Below are 19,191 nucleotides of genomic sequence, written 5' to 3' on the forward strand. Positions count from 1 at the left end.
TACATCCCTATATGCATGCTTGGCAAGTCAAGAACGGGGGATATTTTTCCAGATATAAATAATATTTTATAAACTTCACTTTGCCTCAGATATATGTCATGTTCGTAATGACACTAAATTAATAGTACTCAAAGAGTCCATATATACATCTAAAATTAATTATTTTTTATCCAATGCCCGGAATGTACATGCAACAAAGCATGCAACTTCTTCTCTTATGACTGATACTTTAGCTTCAAAGAATAAGAGAGAGCAAAACATTTTAACAAACAGTAGCTGCATCTTATGTCTTACATGTGAAATACATGGCCGATCAGATCTTAGTGCTTACATCACATTAACTTCCTCTTCTCGTCTCCAAATATCAATTAATGTTGACTCATTTTTCAAGTCAGTTGACAGGTGAGTAGACCTATATTTTAATTTTCAGAGATTTATTTCCTTCAAAAGATGGATTTTGAAACAGTTCCCAGCAAAGCCACAAAAAAGTGCAATGTGGGAATTTTACAACAGACTAGAAATGGCATTGAGAATTTGCATTTGCTGATAATTTGACTGCTTTAGGTGTTTGTAGAATTGTTCCATTTTTATACTGTTCATTTGACTATCATTTCAAGTCTTACATGGCAACATCACTTACAGATGTTGTATTTTTCAAGTATTAAATGTTACATTAAGTGTTACTGTACTGTAATGTGTATTGCAGTATGGGCTCGGAGTATCACAATAAATCACAATACGGTTTTGGGTGTATCACTACACCATTAAAAAGAACCAATTTTTTTTCCAAAGAGAAGGAAATAATTGCAAATATACACAGATAATGTATTGGACTTTTGCTTAGCACACCAAAGCTTTAGTCAGTGCTTATTATTTTAACAAATCATGTAGTCAGCGAAGTATTGATCACTATGTAGTCACAAAGATAAATTAAACATCAAATGGAGTTTATCTTCCAAAGAAAAGTAAATAAATTGTAAATTTGACCCAGCAATTTGTTAGTTTTATAACATATGTATTAATGTTACCATAATGAAGTACGAGAGAATAGATGTTTGTATTTCCAGTCAAGTTACAGAACAAAAACTACACAATGATGTGAAACGAAATTAGTTTATTAACATAAGCAATCAAAGAACAGAACTATTGAGGTATGTAAGCCATAGTTATTTCTTAGTAAGAATGTAGTTACAATGGAACAATTCAGTATTTCAGAAGGCTGTGACGTGTAAGCAGCTTCAATGTCAGCTCAACCCAGAAAAAAGCTTTTTTTTGTTCCATCATAAACTGTGTATATTTGGAAAATAGGTATAAAAAGTACATGTTACAGGGACCAATATACAGAACATTTTTTTAAAAAGAAAAAGACATTGCTTTGTCACATCTTATCATAAGCAACGGAATAATGCTACAAAGACCATGTTAATCCAATCCACCGTCAAATCTGCAGCTATGTCAACTCCATCGAATGGATTTTGATACATTGCTTTTTAATCAGATTTCCAATACGTCATTGTTCATATTATGCCAAAGTAACGCGAGCTGAATACTTTTCCCAAAAGCACACCAAAGCTGCCAACCTGAGATGGCCCAGACGGGTATTCAACTCACAACCTTGGATTACGAGTATGATGCTCTACTAACTAAATGTTAGTTATACAAAATCGGACTCTGAAAATAAATACTTTGCAATTTTATCCAACAATTTATTTTATTTGGTAAAGTTATTCAGTTCTGTTTCAAAATGCTTTTTGAAATGCTTAAGTACATACATGTAACTTAAGAATAATCTCATTTCACAGCTTGCTTGAACTTTCGCTGACAAAACACAGCACTAAGCTGATGAAATGTATTAGTCAATATTCAATCACTTTGGGACATGCTTTCAAAGAAATAATTACAATCAGACATTACAAGTGTTTAAGTCACCTGTATATACTGGTACTCAAGTTATGGTTATTCTAAATACAGTTTTATCTGACTATATACTGGTACTCAAGTTATGGTTATTCTAAATACAGTTTTATCTGACTATATACTGGTACTCAAGTTATGGTTATTCTAAATACAGTTTTATCTGTATATACTGGTACTCAATTTACGGTTTTTCTAAATACAGTTTTATCTGACTGTATATACTGGTACTCAAGTTATGGTTATTCTAAATACAGTTTTATCTGTATATACTGGTACTCAATTTACAGTTATTCTATATATAGTTATAGTTTTATCTGACTATATACTGGTACTCAAGTTACAGTTATTCTAAATACAGTTTTATCTGACTGTATATACTGGTACTCAAGTTACGGTTATTCTAAATACAGTTTTATCTGTCTGTATATACTGGTACACAAGTTACGGTTATTCTAAATACAGTTTTATCCGACTGTATATACTGGTACTCAAGTTACAGTTATTCTAAATACAGTTTTATCTGTCTGAATATACTGGTACTCAAGTTACAGTTATTCTAAATACAGTTTTATCTGTCTGAATATACTGGTTACTCAAGTTATGGTTATTCTAAATACAGTTTTATCTGACTGTATATACTGGTACTCAAGTTAAGGTTATTCTAAATACAGTTTTATCTACTGTAAAATCAGACTATGGAAGTAGTGATCATGATGTTTTATCTGACTGTAAAATCAGAATTTTGGTAGGAGTGATCATGATGTTTTATCTGACTGTAAAACCTGAATTTTGGTATGAGTGATCATGATGTTTTACCTGACTGTAAAACCTGAATTTTGGTAGGAGTGATCATGTTTAATCTGATTCAAAAATCAGAATTTTGGAGTGATGTTTTATGTGACTGTAAAATCAGAATTTAGTAAGAGTGATTGCGATGTTTTATCAGACTGTACAATCAGAATTTGGTAGGAGAGATCACGGTGATTAATCTGACTAAAATCAGAATTTTTTTAAGAGTGATCATGTTTAATGCGACTAAAATCAAAATTTGGTGTGAGTGAATGGGATGTTTTATCTGACTGTAAAATCAGAATTTCATAGGAGTGATCATGATAGTATAATTCCAGGTTCAAAACTGGAATGACTGGAATCTCCAAATCTGAAGGAATGAACCACACTCTGTCTGCCTTCACCTTTTAATCACCTCTACTACAATCAACTGTATAAACTGGTCTGTGGTGATAGTTTTCTATAAACATTAACAGCATCTTGTTACTGTTTATGCAGACTACTTATCACAGCCATACATGATGGTGTCAAAAGGGCATCTATCTCGTTTCCTAAGGTTACTGGAAATCATTTTTTATAAACTATGTTGAGCAGTTTGGGAGTAAAAAATTATATTTCGCTCATGACATAAAACAGGGTGAGTTAAATACAATCACAGGTGTAGGAAACAGGTGACAGCGAGTTCAATGTAATCACAGGCGTAGAATACAGGGGATTGGTTCAATGTAATCACAAGTGTAGAGAACAGGGAACTGAGTTCAATGTAATCACGTGTAGAAAACTGGTGACTGAGTTCAATGAAATCACAGGTGTAGAAAACAGGTAACTGAGTTCAGTGCAATCACAGGTGTAAAAAAAACAGGTGACCGAGTTCAATGTCATCACAGGTGTAAAAAATCTGACCGAGTTCAATGTCATCACAGGTGTAAAAAAAAGGTGTCTGTGAGTTCAATGCAATCACAGGTGTAGAAACAGGCGACTTTCAAAAACTTTAAAATTGTCCACCAAGCAAGGTGACTCAGTCAAAACAGAACTCTCAACTTACCACAACATGAACTTCACTTCAAGCTTCAAATGTTGTAGAAGATAAGTGACTATCAAATGTTTAATGCAGAACTTGAACACCGCTGATGTAGCCAATACCATCAAAAAAGTCACTACCACATTTCCCAGGGCTCATGCAGTTGAATCAAAAGTCAAGTTCAGAGATCCTCAACAACATAAACTCTTAGATCTCAAGGATCTACAAGGCTAGGGGTAACAACTACACAGGTGGGATAGATAAATCAAACTTACATATTTATTTCTGGCATTTTTGGATTCTGAGATTCTGGAATAGGGATGCCCAGGTCAATGTTTCCTTTTCCACGGAATAATTCCACCATGAGGTCCAATATCTAGAAAGCAACAAGAGTGACATGTATGATACGTTACATGCCTGCACAATGTTTACTGCTCCACTACATAGATACAAAAAGCAACAAGAGTGACATGTATGATACATTACATGCCTGCACAATGTTTACTGCTCCACTACATAGATACAAAAAGCAACAAGAGTGACATGTATGATATGTTACATGCCTGCACAATGTTTACTGCTCCACTACATAGATACAGAAAGCAACAAGAGTGACATGATACATTATATGCCTGCACAATGTTTACTGCTCCACTACATAGATACAAAAAGCAACAACAGTGACATGTATGATACGTTACATGCCTGCACAATGTTTACTGCTCCACTACATAGATACAAAAAGCAACAAGAGTGACATGTATGATACGTTACATGCCTGCACAATGTTTACTGCTCCACTACATAGATACAAAAAGCAACAAGAGTGACATGTATGATATGTTACATGCCTGCACAATGTTTACTGCTCCACTACATAGATACAAGGCATGGCTGACTCTGAATATTACTGACTGACAGGAATTAATGACCATGACCTTTGCTCAAGGTATGTGGTCTTAAACTATTCTTATTAACAAGCAATTGATTTAAATCGATTTACTTTGACATTTGTTCTTGAGACCCCATAATCCACTGTTTTCTTTCCTACCCTAAAGGTGAACAATCCACAAAGTTTTGTTAAGGAATTTATTCTAGAACAAAATTTATTGTGCAAAACTCATTTATCTTGGAACCATAATGACTCCAAACTTTGATCCTTTACACCACCACCCCAACAGGCCTCTGACCTTTGATCCTTTACACCACCACCCCAACAGGCTTCTGCCTTATTATAAATTCAAGTCTTTACAAACACCTTGGTCAGAGTAGGTGTTCTTGAAGTCAAGTTATTATGCATAAACAATTTTTCTTCTTTCATTCACAGTGACAGATGTTTTACCTTTTGAACACCAAATCAATATAGTATAAGTCATCTACCAACATTGGTTTAGTACCTCCTTTGAGAAGAAGCCAAATGTAATCTTAACATCCTACATGAGCTCAGAAGCCCATCTTGATCATCCCCAGCACTGATATTACTGAATTTTAATAGGAATGTTGCTGATTCTTAGCCAGAAACCCAGGTTAGCAAAGAGAAAATTGATCATATCTACTGCAGAAAACATAAACATTTATTTTCCACTGACAAAGAATTAAGGTCATCAACTTCGTGCTAGATGTCTCAACTTTGCATAATCTTTGTTTCTTTCTTTTATTGATGTGACAGCAATCATCTCTCCAGTTGTGACCAATATTCATATCATCACTACATAATGGCTAATGAATGTAACTGTCATATTTCCTGCTTTGATTCCAAGAATGGCCAGGTATCTGAACACTGGATTTTTTTAACTTTCTGTGACAAATGAACAGACTCCACTTTAATTGACTGTCCCCATTATCTTTATCCTGTTTGTCTTCTTAGACAACATTTATAAACAAACAAAATTTTGATCAAGCAATTGATTCACATCAACATTGGTAGATTAAAGCATCTGATGTACAATGTAAAGTTTGTCTGGTTCCCTGACCCACAGCACAGAGTCTAATACACAAATCTAGAAAAATCCTGGACTGGCCAACATCAAGAGTTGACAGAAATAGAATTTTCTTCATTTCAGTAAAGGTAGGCAAATTTGTGGAAATTAACTCATTATTCATGGCTGTTGCTTATAAGGCCGAAAAAAAAGTATGTATGGTTCTGGTTACCTGAATGACTCTATTGTAAACTGCCAAGCCTACTTTATTGGGAAAAAAATAAACAATAATTTGAGGGGAAAAATGTAACATTTATTTTCATTTGTCCCAATTAAACTCATCTGAAGTCTTTATGACAAGTTTACATACCAATTCTGATAATTGCATTGTATGATTAGATATTAAGCTTCCATAGTGTTTACCAATAAGTGCTGATGAAGAGATGGATGATGGAGGACAAACACCCTATCCTAAAAAAGCCATAACATTAGCTTGGCCAAATGGGCTATAAAAAACAAGTACCAAAGACTGTAAAAAAGCCAAATGAGCTATTTAAAAAAAAACAAGTACCACAGACTGTAAAAAAGCCAAATGAGCTATAAAAAAACAAGTACCATAGATTGTAAAAAAGCCAAATGAGCTACAAAAAACAAGTACCACAGACTGTAAAAAAAGCCAAATGGGCTATAAAAAACAAGTACCACAGACTGTAAAAAAGCCAAATGAGCTATAAAAAAACAAGTACCAGAGACTGTAAAAAGCCAAATGAGCAATAAAAAAACAAGTACCACAGACTGTAAAAAATCCAAATGGGCTATAAAAAACAAGTACCACAGACTGTAAGACAGCCAAATGAGCTATAAAAAAACAAGTACCACAGACTGTAAAAAAGCCAAATGAGCTATAAAAGGTACCACAGACTGTAAAAAAGCCAAATGAGCTATAAAAAGTACCACAGACTGTAAAAAAGCCAAATGAGCTATAAAAAAACAAGTACCACAGACTGTAAAAAAAGCCAAATGAGCTATAAAAAAAAAAGTACCACAGACTGTAAAAAATCCAAATGGGCTATAAAAAACAAGTACCACAGACTGTAAAAAAGCCAAATGAGCTATAAAAAACAAGTACCACAGCCTGTAAGACAGCCAAATGAGCTATAAAAAAAAACAAGTACCACAGACTGTAAAAAAAGCCAAATGAGCTATAAAAGGTACAACAGACTGTAAAAAAGCCAAATGAGCTATAAAAAAACAAGTACCAGACTGTAAAAAAGCCAAATGAGCTATAAAAAAACAAGTACCACAGACTGTAAAAAAGCCAAATGAGCTATAAAAAGTACCACAGACTGTAAAAAAGCCAAATGAGCTATATAAAAAAAACAAGTACCACAGACTGTAAAAAAAGCAGTATAAAAACATAGCTGTAGACTATTTATTTTGAATATAGAACAGATGTCTCCCTTTCTTGCCACAATAGGTAATGATTTCATAATCAGTAGGAAGAATTAAATATGTATTCCTAAAATCTTCCACCGAAATAAATTGATATACTTCAAGATCTCCTTGTACTAAACAGATCAGTAGCTATGAAAAGTTCAGCCAATTTATACTTACTGGTTTATTGATTTTCCAGGCACACGAGCTAAGGGCATTCAGTGCATCTAGAACAGGGTTCAATTTCTTCAGTGGTGTTTTGTTCAGTAATTCCTGCTGCTTGGTGTTGTGTGCAATGATGCGGATTAAATCCACTGCAAAAGAACAAAGGTTTAATGGAAAGCCATTTTTCAGAGTTATGAACATAAAAGAAAGAACTTTAATAGTGAGTTGATGCCACAGTTGACATCATACACTGCCTGGCATTTTTCTCCCAAAAAAGAAATACAATATAATTGTTAATATCCAACTCACTAAAATCCAAAGAAAGACATTTAGAAACATTCCTATAATAGCATGGAAATCTAATCAAGTCATCAATGTGTGCATACAAACATGTAACAGATATATTATTGTTGGTGTGCACTCGTTACTCTGGGCTTTATCCTTAAGAAATTTATCCAAATTCTTGATTCACTGTCGAGATATTACATTAAGTACAGCATACAGATCTGTTTGCCTCAAGATAAGGTCTATCTGTTGCCAGCCATAATCCCGAGTAATTTTAGACATAAATACACTATCTTTTATCATAAAACAGGTTAAAGAAAAGCAGTTTTACATAATGAAACAAGTTTCCATTGAACCTCTACTCAACCATACTCCATCTACCAGACCATATGCTATCATTAATCTTTAATGTCATCTCTTCATTTGATTACTGACAAATCCCATGATTCAGTTGTCAACCAATTTTTTAAACTTGAATTTGCAAATTTAACGAGTACCAAGGTACAAGTTATATCTGTTCACCTATGGTCATGAATTGATTGTATTTATTGTGATTTTTAAAAACATCAGTACTATAAAGTTATATTTTTATTGGTGGAGAAATTTCATTGATTCAGAGGACTTCAAGTCGGATCATGAAAAAAAAATGTCAACAAAAATATTGTAACCTCATTTGATCCAAAATCACTGAAAAACATAACCAAAATTAAAATCACCTAAAACAAAGTTGCCATGTTTTATGTCCACAAAAATTACCCACCATATGGTATTTAACAAAACATACTTTTGTTGAGCAGATATCCTCCCTGGTGTACAGAGGTCCATGGAAGAGGGGGAACAATCATAGGCAAATGTGTGATGGGGAACATCAAACTGCCTTGATTCTGCACTAAAGTTACCAAATGTGGGTGAGGCTGTAAGAAAACAAGATTTGTCTTTGAAAAACATGTGTGGCACCAATGCAGCAGGCACCGGCAGGAGCAAAGTAATTTATTGATAATGGTAAAGATGATAATATCTACCAAGTTTCACAGTCAGTTCTTTAAAAACTGCAAGATTAACTGCAGTTACAAAATTCTGCCACAGATGGCATCAAGCTTTTAGTCATAAATAACAATAATTTCATGGGAGCACCAAGATTTGTCAATGTGTTTATGTTAGGATGTACCACGTTCCAGTGTTCCATATAAATCTGCACTAACAAAGTTATGAAATGTACTTCTTGAAATCTTTCCTTCTTTACTGATAAATCTCTTTCCAACTGAAAAATATCTCAAATGCCAGAGCAAGCTTATGCTCTTGTGTGTGTGTGTGTGTGTGTCTGTTTTAAAAATAGATTAGCAGCTGAAGTGACTTAAGAAAACTATGTGTGAGCATGAAATAAATGAATAAACACCTTAATCTGTTCCTTCAAGCGAATTCCATCCTGGCGATACAGGATGTGAAAGGCGGGCACCAAGTGTCTGAAACAGAGAGCAAGTTATCTTCAATTAACCACTACCTACTAAAACTTTTAAGGCTATTATTACAGGTCATATTTTAATTTAGTTTGTGACAAGTTTTAAATCTGAATTTGGCACAACTGTTGTACAATTTACAATTTCATGAACATGACCAAAGACACACTTTGATGACAAGAAATGTGTCTACATGCATCTACAGTTGAATACCCCACATTAAACGTGTCTTCCCAGGGTTCCATGTATTTTTTGCTGTAACAACCCTCAGTAGGGCAGCCAATATTTTTTTAAATCAAGTTAAACTAGTTTTTACTAAGATGTAAAAGTTAATGTACTGATGTCAAAGAATGCACTGGAAAAGTTTGGAAGTGTAAGCTGATGCTGCAAAGACAGCATTACATTTTACCAAAACGTCCATACTGTACACTTCTACCTCCACTAAAACGTCCATACTGTACACTTCTACCTCCACTAAAAAGTTCATACTGTACACTTAAACCTCTAGTTCAGTTGCAGAAACTGCACTTTCAAACCCCCTGGAAGTCAACACATTCTTGCTTAACCTTTCAACTTAACACAATCCTTGTTTTCTTAAAATCTCACACAGTGTCAGTAATCACTTCTCCCACCATAAGCAATACTCAATCTAATATGATGTCCTATAAATTCATTTGATGCCTTGTTTACATTTTTTTTCCAAGCACAGCCAAGATTCTAACTAATCCTTTTTATATTTCTGAGCCAACCTTTTGAACTTGTACATGTTTTTGTTAGCTGGATAACAATTAATTCTTGATAATACTACAAGATAATAGCAAAAACTTGATCATGGCATCTATGAAAAACTTAGGCAGAATTAAACATATCATGCTAGTCAGGTTCCCTTTGCAACTCCACCGCATCTAATATGGCAACCCGGACCTGGTCACCCATAAAAAAGCTGAACCAATATTCCAATCTGACTAAAGACTGCAACGTTTAAAGGAAAGTTCCAAATGTGTACATATTATGCAATAACCGAAACAATGCTGTTACAGTGAAAGATCAGAAATTCAACCATTCCACCATTCCCATCCGTAAGGATTGACTATTTTATTTTTGATGAAGAAAAAACCCAAAGTCCATGATGCAACAGGATTTATTGCCAGGGAATAAGCATCAGCTACTACCGGATGGGCCATATTCATGTCTGCTTATACATTCACAAAATTTGTAAACATCTTGTATATAAACACCCACATTTGTCTCTATGTTCAGGCTACCAAAAACAAGGTCACGAGTTTGAAACTTGTGGCAGTATCACTCCTGTTGTAGGATGGGCAATAGCTAGTTTACTGAAAATAAACTGCACTAAGCCATTTACATTTGTAAACTTTTCAGCCTTAATCTGAATGCTATGAAAGGGTCATTTCAGTAAGACTGGTGGTCAAAACTATAAGGGTTTGCAGGTTTGCAAACTGGCAATATTTTCCTATTCACTTTGGTAGCCTGGGATACCTACATAACCTAATTATTAAAACTGATGGTACATGGATATATTATGGTTTTTTTTATTCATGTACAGTACTTGGGAAATTCCAGCTGTGGTGAACAATTGTGTAATATTTGTCCATTATCCTGTGATATACAAAATCCATGACATATGATCTACAACACTATCCTAACGTCTGATATTTATGTGGTCATTTTAATTCCAACTGTGACCATAATCTTGATAACACATAAATTGATCAAATAACAATTATGCTAGGAATAACCTATATATTCTATACATCTTCACTTATTCTGGGCAGAAGTTTCCAAATTTATTTTGGCTTTAAAAAATAATCTATTCTTCCAATTACTACGGAATGTTCTAGAACACTAGAACAGAAGGAACACAGTCCCAGTTGATCCCAATGTCATAGGCTTACATGGAATACTCTTCCACTTTAACTCTGATCTAGAATACTCTTAGTAATCAGAGAAAGGAAGGAATCTTAGAAATGATGGCAGGCAAATATTACATTAAAATTAATTTTACTCTCTTACCCAACCCCTCTGGCTTTCCCAACCTTTTAATATATCGCTGATACATTACTGACCACTACTGCCTTACCCAATTCAACAGTTTGGAGTGTGGATGATAACCTTAAAAAACTGGTATAAAAATACTGTACTTTCCCTTACAGTAGGAAAGTCTGCTACTGTAAGCTGGTAAAAGGTTGAGCCATTATTGATGGGCCTAAAGAAAAATGCATTTGATCTATTGCGCCAAAGACTGAAAACTTGAAGACAGTGCAAGACCACCAGAAGGCAGTTCCCATAACATTCTCCAATGAAGCATGATATACATAGGTCCAAGAAGCGGCAACAGCCCTCACTTCATGGGTTTTATTTCTAATAAAGGAAAGTCAGTCTCTCAATCTCTCTCTGACGAATAGACAAGCTCACTAATATGAAGGAATATAAGCCTGAATATGATGATGCTGAAGTACAAGTGGAGGCTTTAAAAGAAGACATGCTTCTGGCCCCTTTATTGCCCTTAAGAAGCAGCTAAATAGAACTGTACAGCCCTAACTGGGCATAGGCCACAGAAAATTCTCCATTTTGCATTGTGTACCCTGGAAACTGACGCTCTTTAAGTCTACCTGATACAGTTGGAAACTGGTCCTTGTGGAATGCTTGCTTGAGATAGCCATGTGTGAATGTGGAGAATTTGTGGGTTGCTATGGAGAAGAAAACCCCATGTCATGTGGCAGCATGTCCAAATCTGTGGCATTCATGCCAACCCAGTAAGAGGTGCAAGTGTAATTTATGCTAACAAGCGGTGAAAAAGCATAAACTCAGACCTGCCAACCCTGACAAGTACATCTCTGTAATGTGGTTGATTTTTTTTCATAAGATTGACCAGTTTTCGGTAAGGTGTAACAAAATATCAATAACTGCTTTTGTAAAGCTGGAAAACATAATTAAAAGTTTAATGCACTGACGATAAACATTATGTTCAACTGAAAAGTTTGTAAAATACACGTAGACTTTATTTACCACTAGTACAGCTGCACAAACTCTAGTTCCAAACCCTATGCAGCTCAATGGCTTTTTGCTATCTCTCAACTTGACACAATTCTTGGAAATTCTTTTCCATTTTACATTATGATGGCAATCATTATTTTCCGCCATGAGACATACTCAAATCGGCACATGATGTGTCCTTTCCAGCTTTTATTCTCAAGAATCTGAATACTCCATTTTTTTGTGTTGATTATTAACACTTTCTAGAAGCTTATTTTCCCTTTTGTCTTAAACATGCATCACTTTCTGGGTGCCATTAAAAAAAGATCTATAATCAACAGTTTGATCATGCAGACACTTTGCATGAACAAATAGGTGCAGTTTAAAGCATCTGGGGTGCTGCTGTAAAGTTAGTCTGGTTCCCTGATTAATTTCACTAATTCTGAGATGAAACCCAGATCCAAATAAAACACGATAAACCAATTATCCGAATTTTTCACCAATGATCCTTTTTCCATAGTTTTTGCTAGTATGCCGTAAATCCATATTTTAAGGGTAATTTTCATAAGACTTACGGCAAAAACATTAGAGTTGGCAGGTCTGTAATCTAAGCATAAAAAGTCTGATCTATATATTATTTAGTACTAGTTATGTAAGTACTAATAATAAATAGTAGCCCTTTTTCATTGAGGCAATGACATTGTAGCTAGTATATTAAATGCCATAATTTCAGTACACTATGAGAAATGTACATTTATTTTTAATACTAACCTTGATCTGCAAGTCAAAATACTTGGCAAATATGGGCAAAATCCATACAGATTAGAACCAGAATATAAACACAAAACATAATGAAAAATTATTTATATTCAACATTCACTTTCAGTAGTCTACACCTACACTACAATTTATTAGGTTGTCACACCCCTGTTGGGCTAAAAACACTGCCCACAATTTCAAGTTATTTATGTGGAGTGTTGCTTCCTTCGATTATCATGAACCCTGATGGACTATGCATCCTAACTCTCAGTGTGCACTTCAACCCAAATCTGATGCAAAAATTATAACTCTGATCAGAAACAGATTCTAACTTTACTAGCAACCAAGATGGTAAAATCTGGATCCCAACAAGATCTGGGCTGAGATAGAACAGGATCTGGAGAGAGTGCAAGTGAAGTCTTTCTAGAGGAACCATGTCCACTGTAGAGTTCAAGGTCCCCAGAAGTGAAAAGTAAAGGTGAGCCAAGAATGGCCTCTTGGCAGCCATTAGGAGGGATTAAGAGGAACAGGATTTTATCTATCCTGTCCGGGAAATGATCTCGCATGAGACAGGTGAGGAAGTCCATCCACACATATACAAAGCCATAAGAAGGGATGAGATCCAATGTCTTTAGGTTTGCGTAAAACCTAGACAGGTCACTGATGACCAACCATGACAGGCTCCTCAAAAGGCAATCTCTGAAGACATTGTGATCAACCAGTTGTCAAAGTATTAGAGAATGGGGGATCCCCTAGGGACCTCCAAAGAGCTGAGACTACCATCACCCTGGTAAACGTTCTTGGGGCAGAGGCAAGATCGAAAAGCAGAACTGAAAAATTCCTGATGAGGAAAAGATGCAGATGAACACATCCTGATTATTGAGGGAGACCGCAAGGTTGCAAGAACTTGTGGCATTCCTGATGGAGGAATACAAATTCATCTTGAGATTTTCTTCCTGAAGGAATCTGTTTAAGATGAAAAGGTCAAATATAAGCCATTTTTGGACATAAAAAAGTTCTGTTAATATCCATAGCCTGGTCTTTTTCTACATTTCTGCTGTGCTCTATTGCAACTGAGCGTGTACCTCTTCCCTTAAATGCACCAGTTTTGACTAGTAAAGGATGATTGGGGGGGGGGGTCAATGACAGAGGAGGATGTTCCTGAAAACAAAACCAGCAGCCCTCTTTGAGGTTGAAAGGACCCAAACATCTGTGAAAGCTCCAATACCATCACAGATGACTGAAGCAAAAAAATCTCTGAATGCAATACTGTCTCTCATAGTCTCTCGCAACTGGAGAGAATCTTCTCATCCTGCAAGTCTTAAGATTTTGGGCACAAATCCAGGGAAAGAAAGTTGTGAACTTCACTTCCCACCTTATGAAACATCCAGATATCTTCCTCCAATGTCAGACCCAAAGGGAGGAGAAAGAAAGAACCATCTCATCTGGTTCCTCAAAAAAGTCATTCAAATTCACCATCACTGAAAGAACACAGTTATTCTGCATTCTTTCTTGTGGAAAGACAGTACAGTCCCTCCTATGGTCACTCTGCTGTGTGGGAGATGGGTGAAAATATGGAAATTTTCTTCCACAGCCACATGTGTATGTCTGCCCTGACTAGGAGACCTTCTAGAAGAATGAATTTTTTTTCTTCTCATAATTTCTAGATAGTCTAGGACAGGGGTCTCAAACTGCAACCTGCAGGCCATATGCAGCCTGCAAAGCGTATCCTGTGGCCCACAAAATTATTGGCGTCACAAGGTGTCATGAGAAATAACAAAGGTGGTGCGGCCCTTGGGCAATCGAAAAAAGAGAGTCCTAGGGGGCCTTTTCATGCCCAAAAGCTCCCACGCAGGAGACAATATATACTGAAAGTTAATATTTATTTAAATATATTCTGATAAAGATTATGCATACAAACTAAAGAAACATAGGTAGTTCTTAACCTATCACCAGAAAAGCAAAGAGTAAAATCAAATTTTTTAAGTACTGCTTGATTAGTAAGGTGAAAACAAATCTTCCAAGAGAGCTCAATTACCACTCAGTCATACCTGCCATAACATGCCATGTCTAATGATAAACATGATTTTGGACACTCAGACCTCCTGAGATGGTTGTGTTTAGAAAAACACAAGATTTTCAGGAACCTTAGCCACAAAGTTTTTACAACACCCCCCCATATTTCTTGAGAACCACAATATATGCATGTAATCTATAGTATGTGTAGGAACAATAAAAAACAGTCCTGCTAAACGCTCAGCTAAACCTATCCTCGGGGCAGACAGCTGATATAAGGAAATTGAAAGTAAAGGCAGTCATAGATTTAAAAAAAACATCGTTTAAAGATTACCTATTTGGCTTACAATAGCTAGGGTGATGTGCCATGTCAAATTCTGCTGTGGGAGAGTCCATTTAGCTAATTTGCATAGGTAAAGTATACAAAGTAGAACAGTCTAATTCGTCTGAAGTCAAGTACATCAAAGAGCTGTACTGAAGAAAAGATATTATAAATCACTGCAATGAATGAGAACATAAGCCAGCTTCAATAAAGTCTGTGATCACTGGCAACATTTCTTTGAAGTTGGCTTTTTACTCCATATATAAAATGCAAATCATTATTTCAGTTGTCATAATAGTGTTAAAGTGGCGATTCATCTACTGTAGAGTGTGGTTCTGGAAACAATATGGTATCAGAAAAGCCCAGCAAAAATATATTTCAAAACTCCACGTTTTCGTTTGTCAAGTAGAGCAGCAAGGGGAGTACTGTAAAATCATAAATTTTCATGGGGGACCAATTTTCGTGGTTTTTGTTGTTGCCCCGAATCGTAAATTTAAATCCCCAACGAAAAATGAGTCATGTAGAATGATGACCCCCTCCCTGTTTTCTTACAGTATTTCATTCCTAGAGATTAACACAGCAACTAGTATTTGATAAATCAAGGTCAATACTGTAATCTGGTAATTAAATATTAGCTATTACACATTTGTTTTTCTTTATATCTTAACCTTTTGAAGCCTTTTCTTGTGCTCATGACCAGTGATCCATCCTTAGGACCTCCTCCTTGGACCTAAAAAACACATTTTGAGTCTCAACCCCACCCCCAACACTGGGAATATAGCAAGGGTATGCTCAGTTAATCCAATGACTATGAGGATTAACACTTGATCACTACAAAGACATAACTAAATAAATAAACACGTTTTAAAACTGATAAGCCAATATGCACATATCTGCCAAGTATAATCATCAAAAGAAAACAGGAAGAAGATTCCAAATGGGCCTATTATGAAAAAGTCCGACTAGTGCAGTATCCCTATTGTTCAAGTGTGCTAGAACATACCAAACTTATTGGAGGATGGAATTTTATAGCTTTGTCCTGGGTTATTAAAACGACTTTCACTTGTTATACATACTTTTGGGAAGACTTTGTCAGCAAGTTGGCATCAATTTTCAAATCCTTCAGGATGATTTCATACAGAAATTTGCCCAGCTGTGAAAAGAAATCAAATTAATCTATTTTTTACATTTTCACACACGTCACACTATTTGCGTATTACACATTATAATAACCTCATTCTTACCCTTACATTTTTCTAAAAAGTAAAATGATTCTGATTTACAAATGTAAAAAGATCATAAATGTTACCCGCTTTTATATAGATCCTGCAATATGGCTTAAAAATAAAATGATTCTGATTTATAAATGTAGAAAGATCATAAATGTTACCTGCTTTTATAAAGATCATGCAATATGACTTTTCTAAATACCGTGTAAACACAGTTGTAAACCTATGAAAATTAACAACAATAAATATCAGTTTTAAACAATATTAAATGTTCTGACACTGCATAACTTGCATGTAATATGCAGCTGATTTTAAAGAATTAAATTTTAATGCTGATGATGCACTTTTAGCATGCACATTACAGTTCCCTCCAATTCCTTCTCTCGGAAATACAATGATTTTAAACAGTTTCATCTCACCTTCCTCCCATCCCATGGAAGATGTAGTAAGATGGGATTTGAAGACAGGAATCTCAAAGGAACTGACGAGCAGTTCTTACCTTTCACTAAAAACTACTGAGAGGAAATAAACTGAGAGGCAAATCAGACTCCTCTCATGTGATTATCAAAACAACTCTTATTTGTTGGAAAAAACTTTTAAAAAGTATGGATAGTAGGGCCAATTTGGAAACAAACTGGGAAAAATAGGGAGTCTAACAAAAAAGGTAGGAAAAACTAGGGGACAACAATGTTTTAGTTCATCATTAAAGTTATAACCATTTAATAACCATAATTCTATTAAAGTAGGACCAAGTCACAGGCTTCCAACAAAATATGTCAAAATCTGAAGTTAACACCCCCAACCCAAATACCTGAATAAACAAAAACCAAAACGGTACTTACAGATTTCATCAAATGTATTGACCATCTCTTTTCTGGAATGTCCTGAAAATATACAAGTGGTTAGACTTAAGCCAACCTGATCAGACAGTATAAGCAGAAATGATTCAGAAATGTTTTCACAAGATGATTTAATTGACTAACTTAACTACACCCAAGCCAAAAAATTTCTTCTTTGTTACCTTGGTTTCTGTCTACTGGCATGTATATTAAAAATGTGTTCGGATGAAGTTTCTGTGTCCTTTATAAACAGGTACAATCTACAGGTAAGTATCCCTTCCCTTCTGGAATCGTTTGTTTAAGCTTACACACCAGACTCGAATCTCGCAAGCTTTGAGGAAATTTAAGCAAATTTACACTTTTACATTAAAATCTGACATTAGAGTGAACACCTTATCAACAATCCTCGAGTGCAGAATCATGAGTTTCTTGCAGTCTTGAGTCTCACGTCAACTCCAATTCTGACTTTATGTGGCTCTTTGCACTTGCTTTTCTGTCATCAGGAGGTTTTTTCCTCCAAATACGCTGTTAAAAAAAGCTCATTTTTTGTTGTTTATCAGTTACTTGTACAAAAATCCAATTTCATGTCCATGTTGGTGCTAGTGATCACCAACACCATCAGAGGCAATCAAAATTTCTGATGGTAATTCTATTACTTAAAAACAAAGACACAGTGGAGCCCCAGGTGGCCGAGTAGTCTAAAGTGCTCACCTTTACCAATCACTGCCATCTGTTCACTTTCTGTGTAGGTTCAAGTCTTGTGCTTGGCCAGTGGGGATATATGAGAAAGCTGCCAGTAGCTTCCCATGGGTCAGTGGTTCTTACCTGGGTTTTCCAGGGTTCTTCCTCCACCAGCTCTACTGGCGGCTATGTATATAGCCTATTTTGCACTGAGAAAGGGTGTTGTTGACGTTGTTGTGGGGTTTAACGCCATTTTTCAGCACATGATAGGCTATGTATGGCGGCCAGTATTAATGGTGTAGGAAGAATCTAGGAAAAACCCGGGAAGAACCACTGACCCACGAGAAGCTATTGGCAAGCTTTCTCACATACCCACATTGGCCTAATCCTAGACTCGAACCCACGCAGACAGAGTTGAGATGGCAGTGATCCGTAATGGAGAATGCTTTAGACCACTTGGGGTCCCGGTGAGAAAGGGTGTTAAACCCCAAAACAACAAGAACAAGACAGGTTTAATTTACTTATGAAAAAATATACCACCAACTCTTGTGCATCACACCTCTACCTTTATATTAGAGATAAGCCTAGTCAAACAATTGCAACACCTCATTATAAAAAAAGTCCAATGATAACATGAAAAGCTTCTAGTGATGAATGTGTGTGCGACTTGGATTTTTAATGTAGCTGTAACAATTTTTCAGTCATTTCGCTACAATGTCTGCAGTGTGGCAGTTTATAGTGATGTCTAGCACTGGGGCATCATGCTGCAGATATGTAGCATAGGGGCCCCAAGTGGCCGAGTGGTCTAAAGCGCTCTCCGTAAAGGATCGCTGCCATCTCACCTCTGTCTGCATGGGTTTGAGTCTAGGATTTGGTTAATGTGGGTATGTCAGAAAGCTTGCCAGTAGCTTCTCGTGGGTCAGTAGTCATTCCTGGGGTTTTCCCAGGTTCTTCCTCCACCATTAATACTGGCCGCCATGCATAGCCTATCGTGTGCTGAAAAATGGCGTTAAACCCTACAACAACAACATGTAGCATAATGTCCCACCCAGTCACATTATCCTGACACCAGGCCGACCTGTCCTAACACTAACCTCTTAATGCTGAGCACCAAGCGAGACAGCTGTAAGCACCATTTTTGTAAGTCTTTGGTATGACTTGGCCAGGGATCGAACCCACGACCTCCTACATCCGAGGCAGATGCTCTAACCACTAAGCCACCGGAGCGGTTCTAGTGACAAATGTAACTTGCTGATCAACATGAACAGCTTCTGGTGATGAACGTAACTTGCTGATCAACATGAACAGCTTCTGGTGATGAACATAACTTGCTGATCAACATGAACAGCTTCTGTTGATGT

General features: G+C 36.0%; 1 protein-coding gene across 1 annotated transcript in view; it reads right to left on the bottom strand.

Moving 5' to 3' along the window:
- The window catches only part of LOC149781878 (DNA-directed RNA polymerase, mitochondrial-like), a 113,021-nt gene that overhangs the window by 47,864 nt on the left and 45,966 nt on the right, over positions 1-19,191 (bottom strand). Inside the window, exons 14-19 of the mRNA XM_089936072.1 lie at positions 17,153-17,194; positions 16,158-16,234; positions 8,927-8,993; positions 8,315-8,444; positions 7,261-7,394; positions 4,003-4,103 (exon numbers count right to left, since the gene is read on the bottom strand). Of these exons, the coding sequence (XP_089792198.1) occupies positions 4,003-4,103; positions 7,261-7,394; positions 8,315-8,444; positions 8,927-8,993; positions 16,158-16,234; positions 17,153-17,194 (551 nt within the window). The remainder of the gene's footprint in view (positions 1-4,002; positions 4,104-7,260; positions 7,395-8,314; positions 8,445-8,926; positions 8,994-16,157; positions 16,235-17,152; positions 17,195-19,191) is intronic.

This window comes from Sinohyriopsis cumingii, chromosome 15 (genome assembly GCF_028554795.1).
Source record: "Sinohyriopsis cumingii isolate HCF-2022 chromosome 15, ASM2855479v2, whole genome shotgun sequence".
NCBI classification, from domain to species: domain Eukaryota; kingdom Metazoa; phylum Mollusca; class Bivalvia; order Unionida; family Unionidae; genus Sinohyriopsis; species Sinohyriopsis cumingii.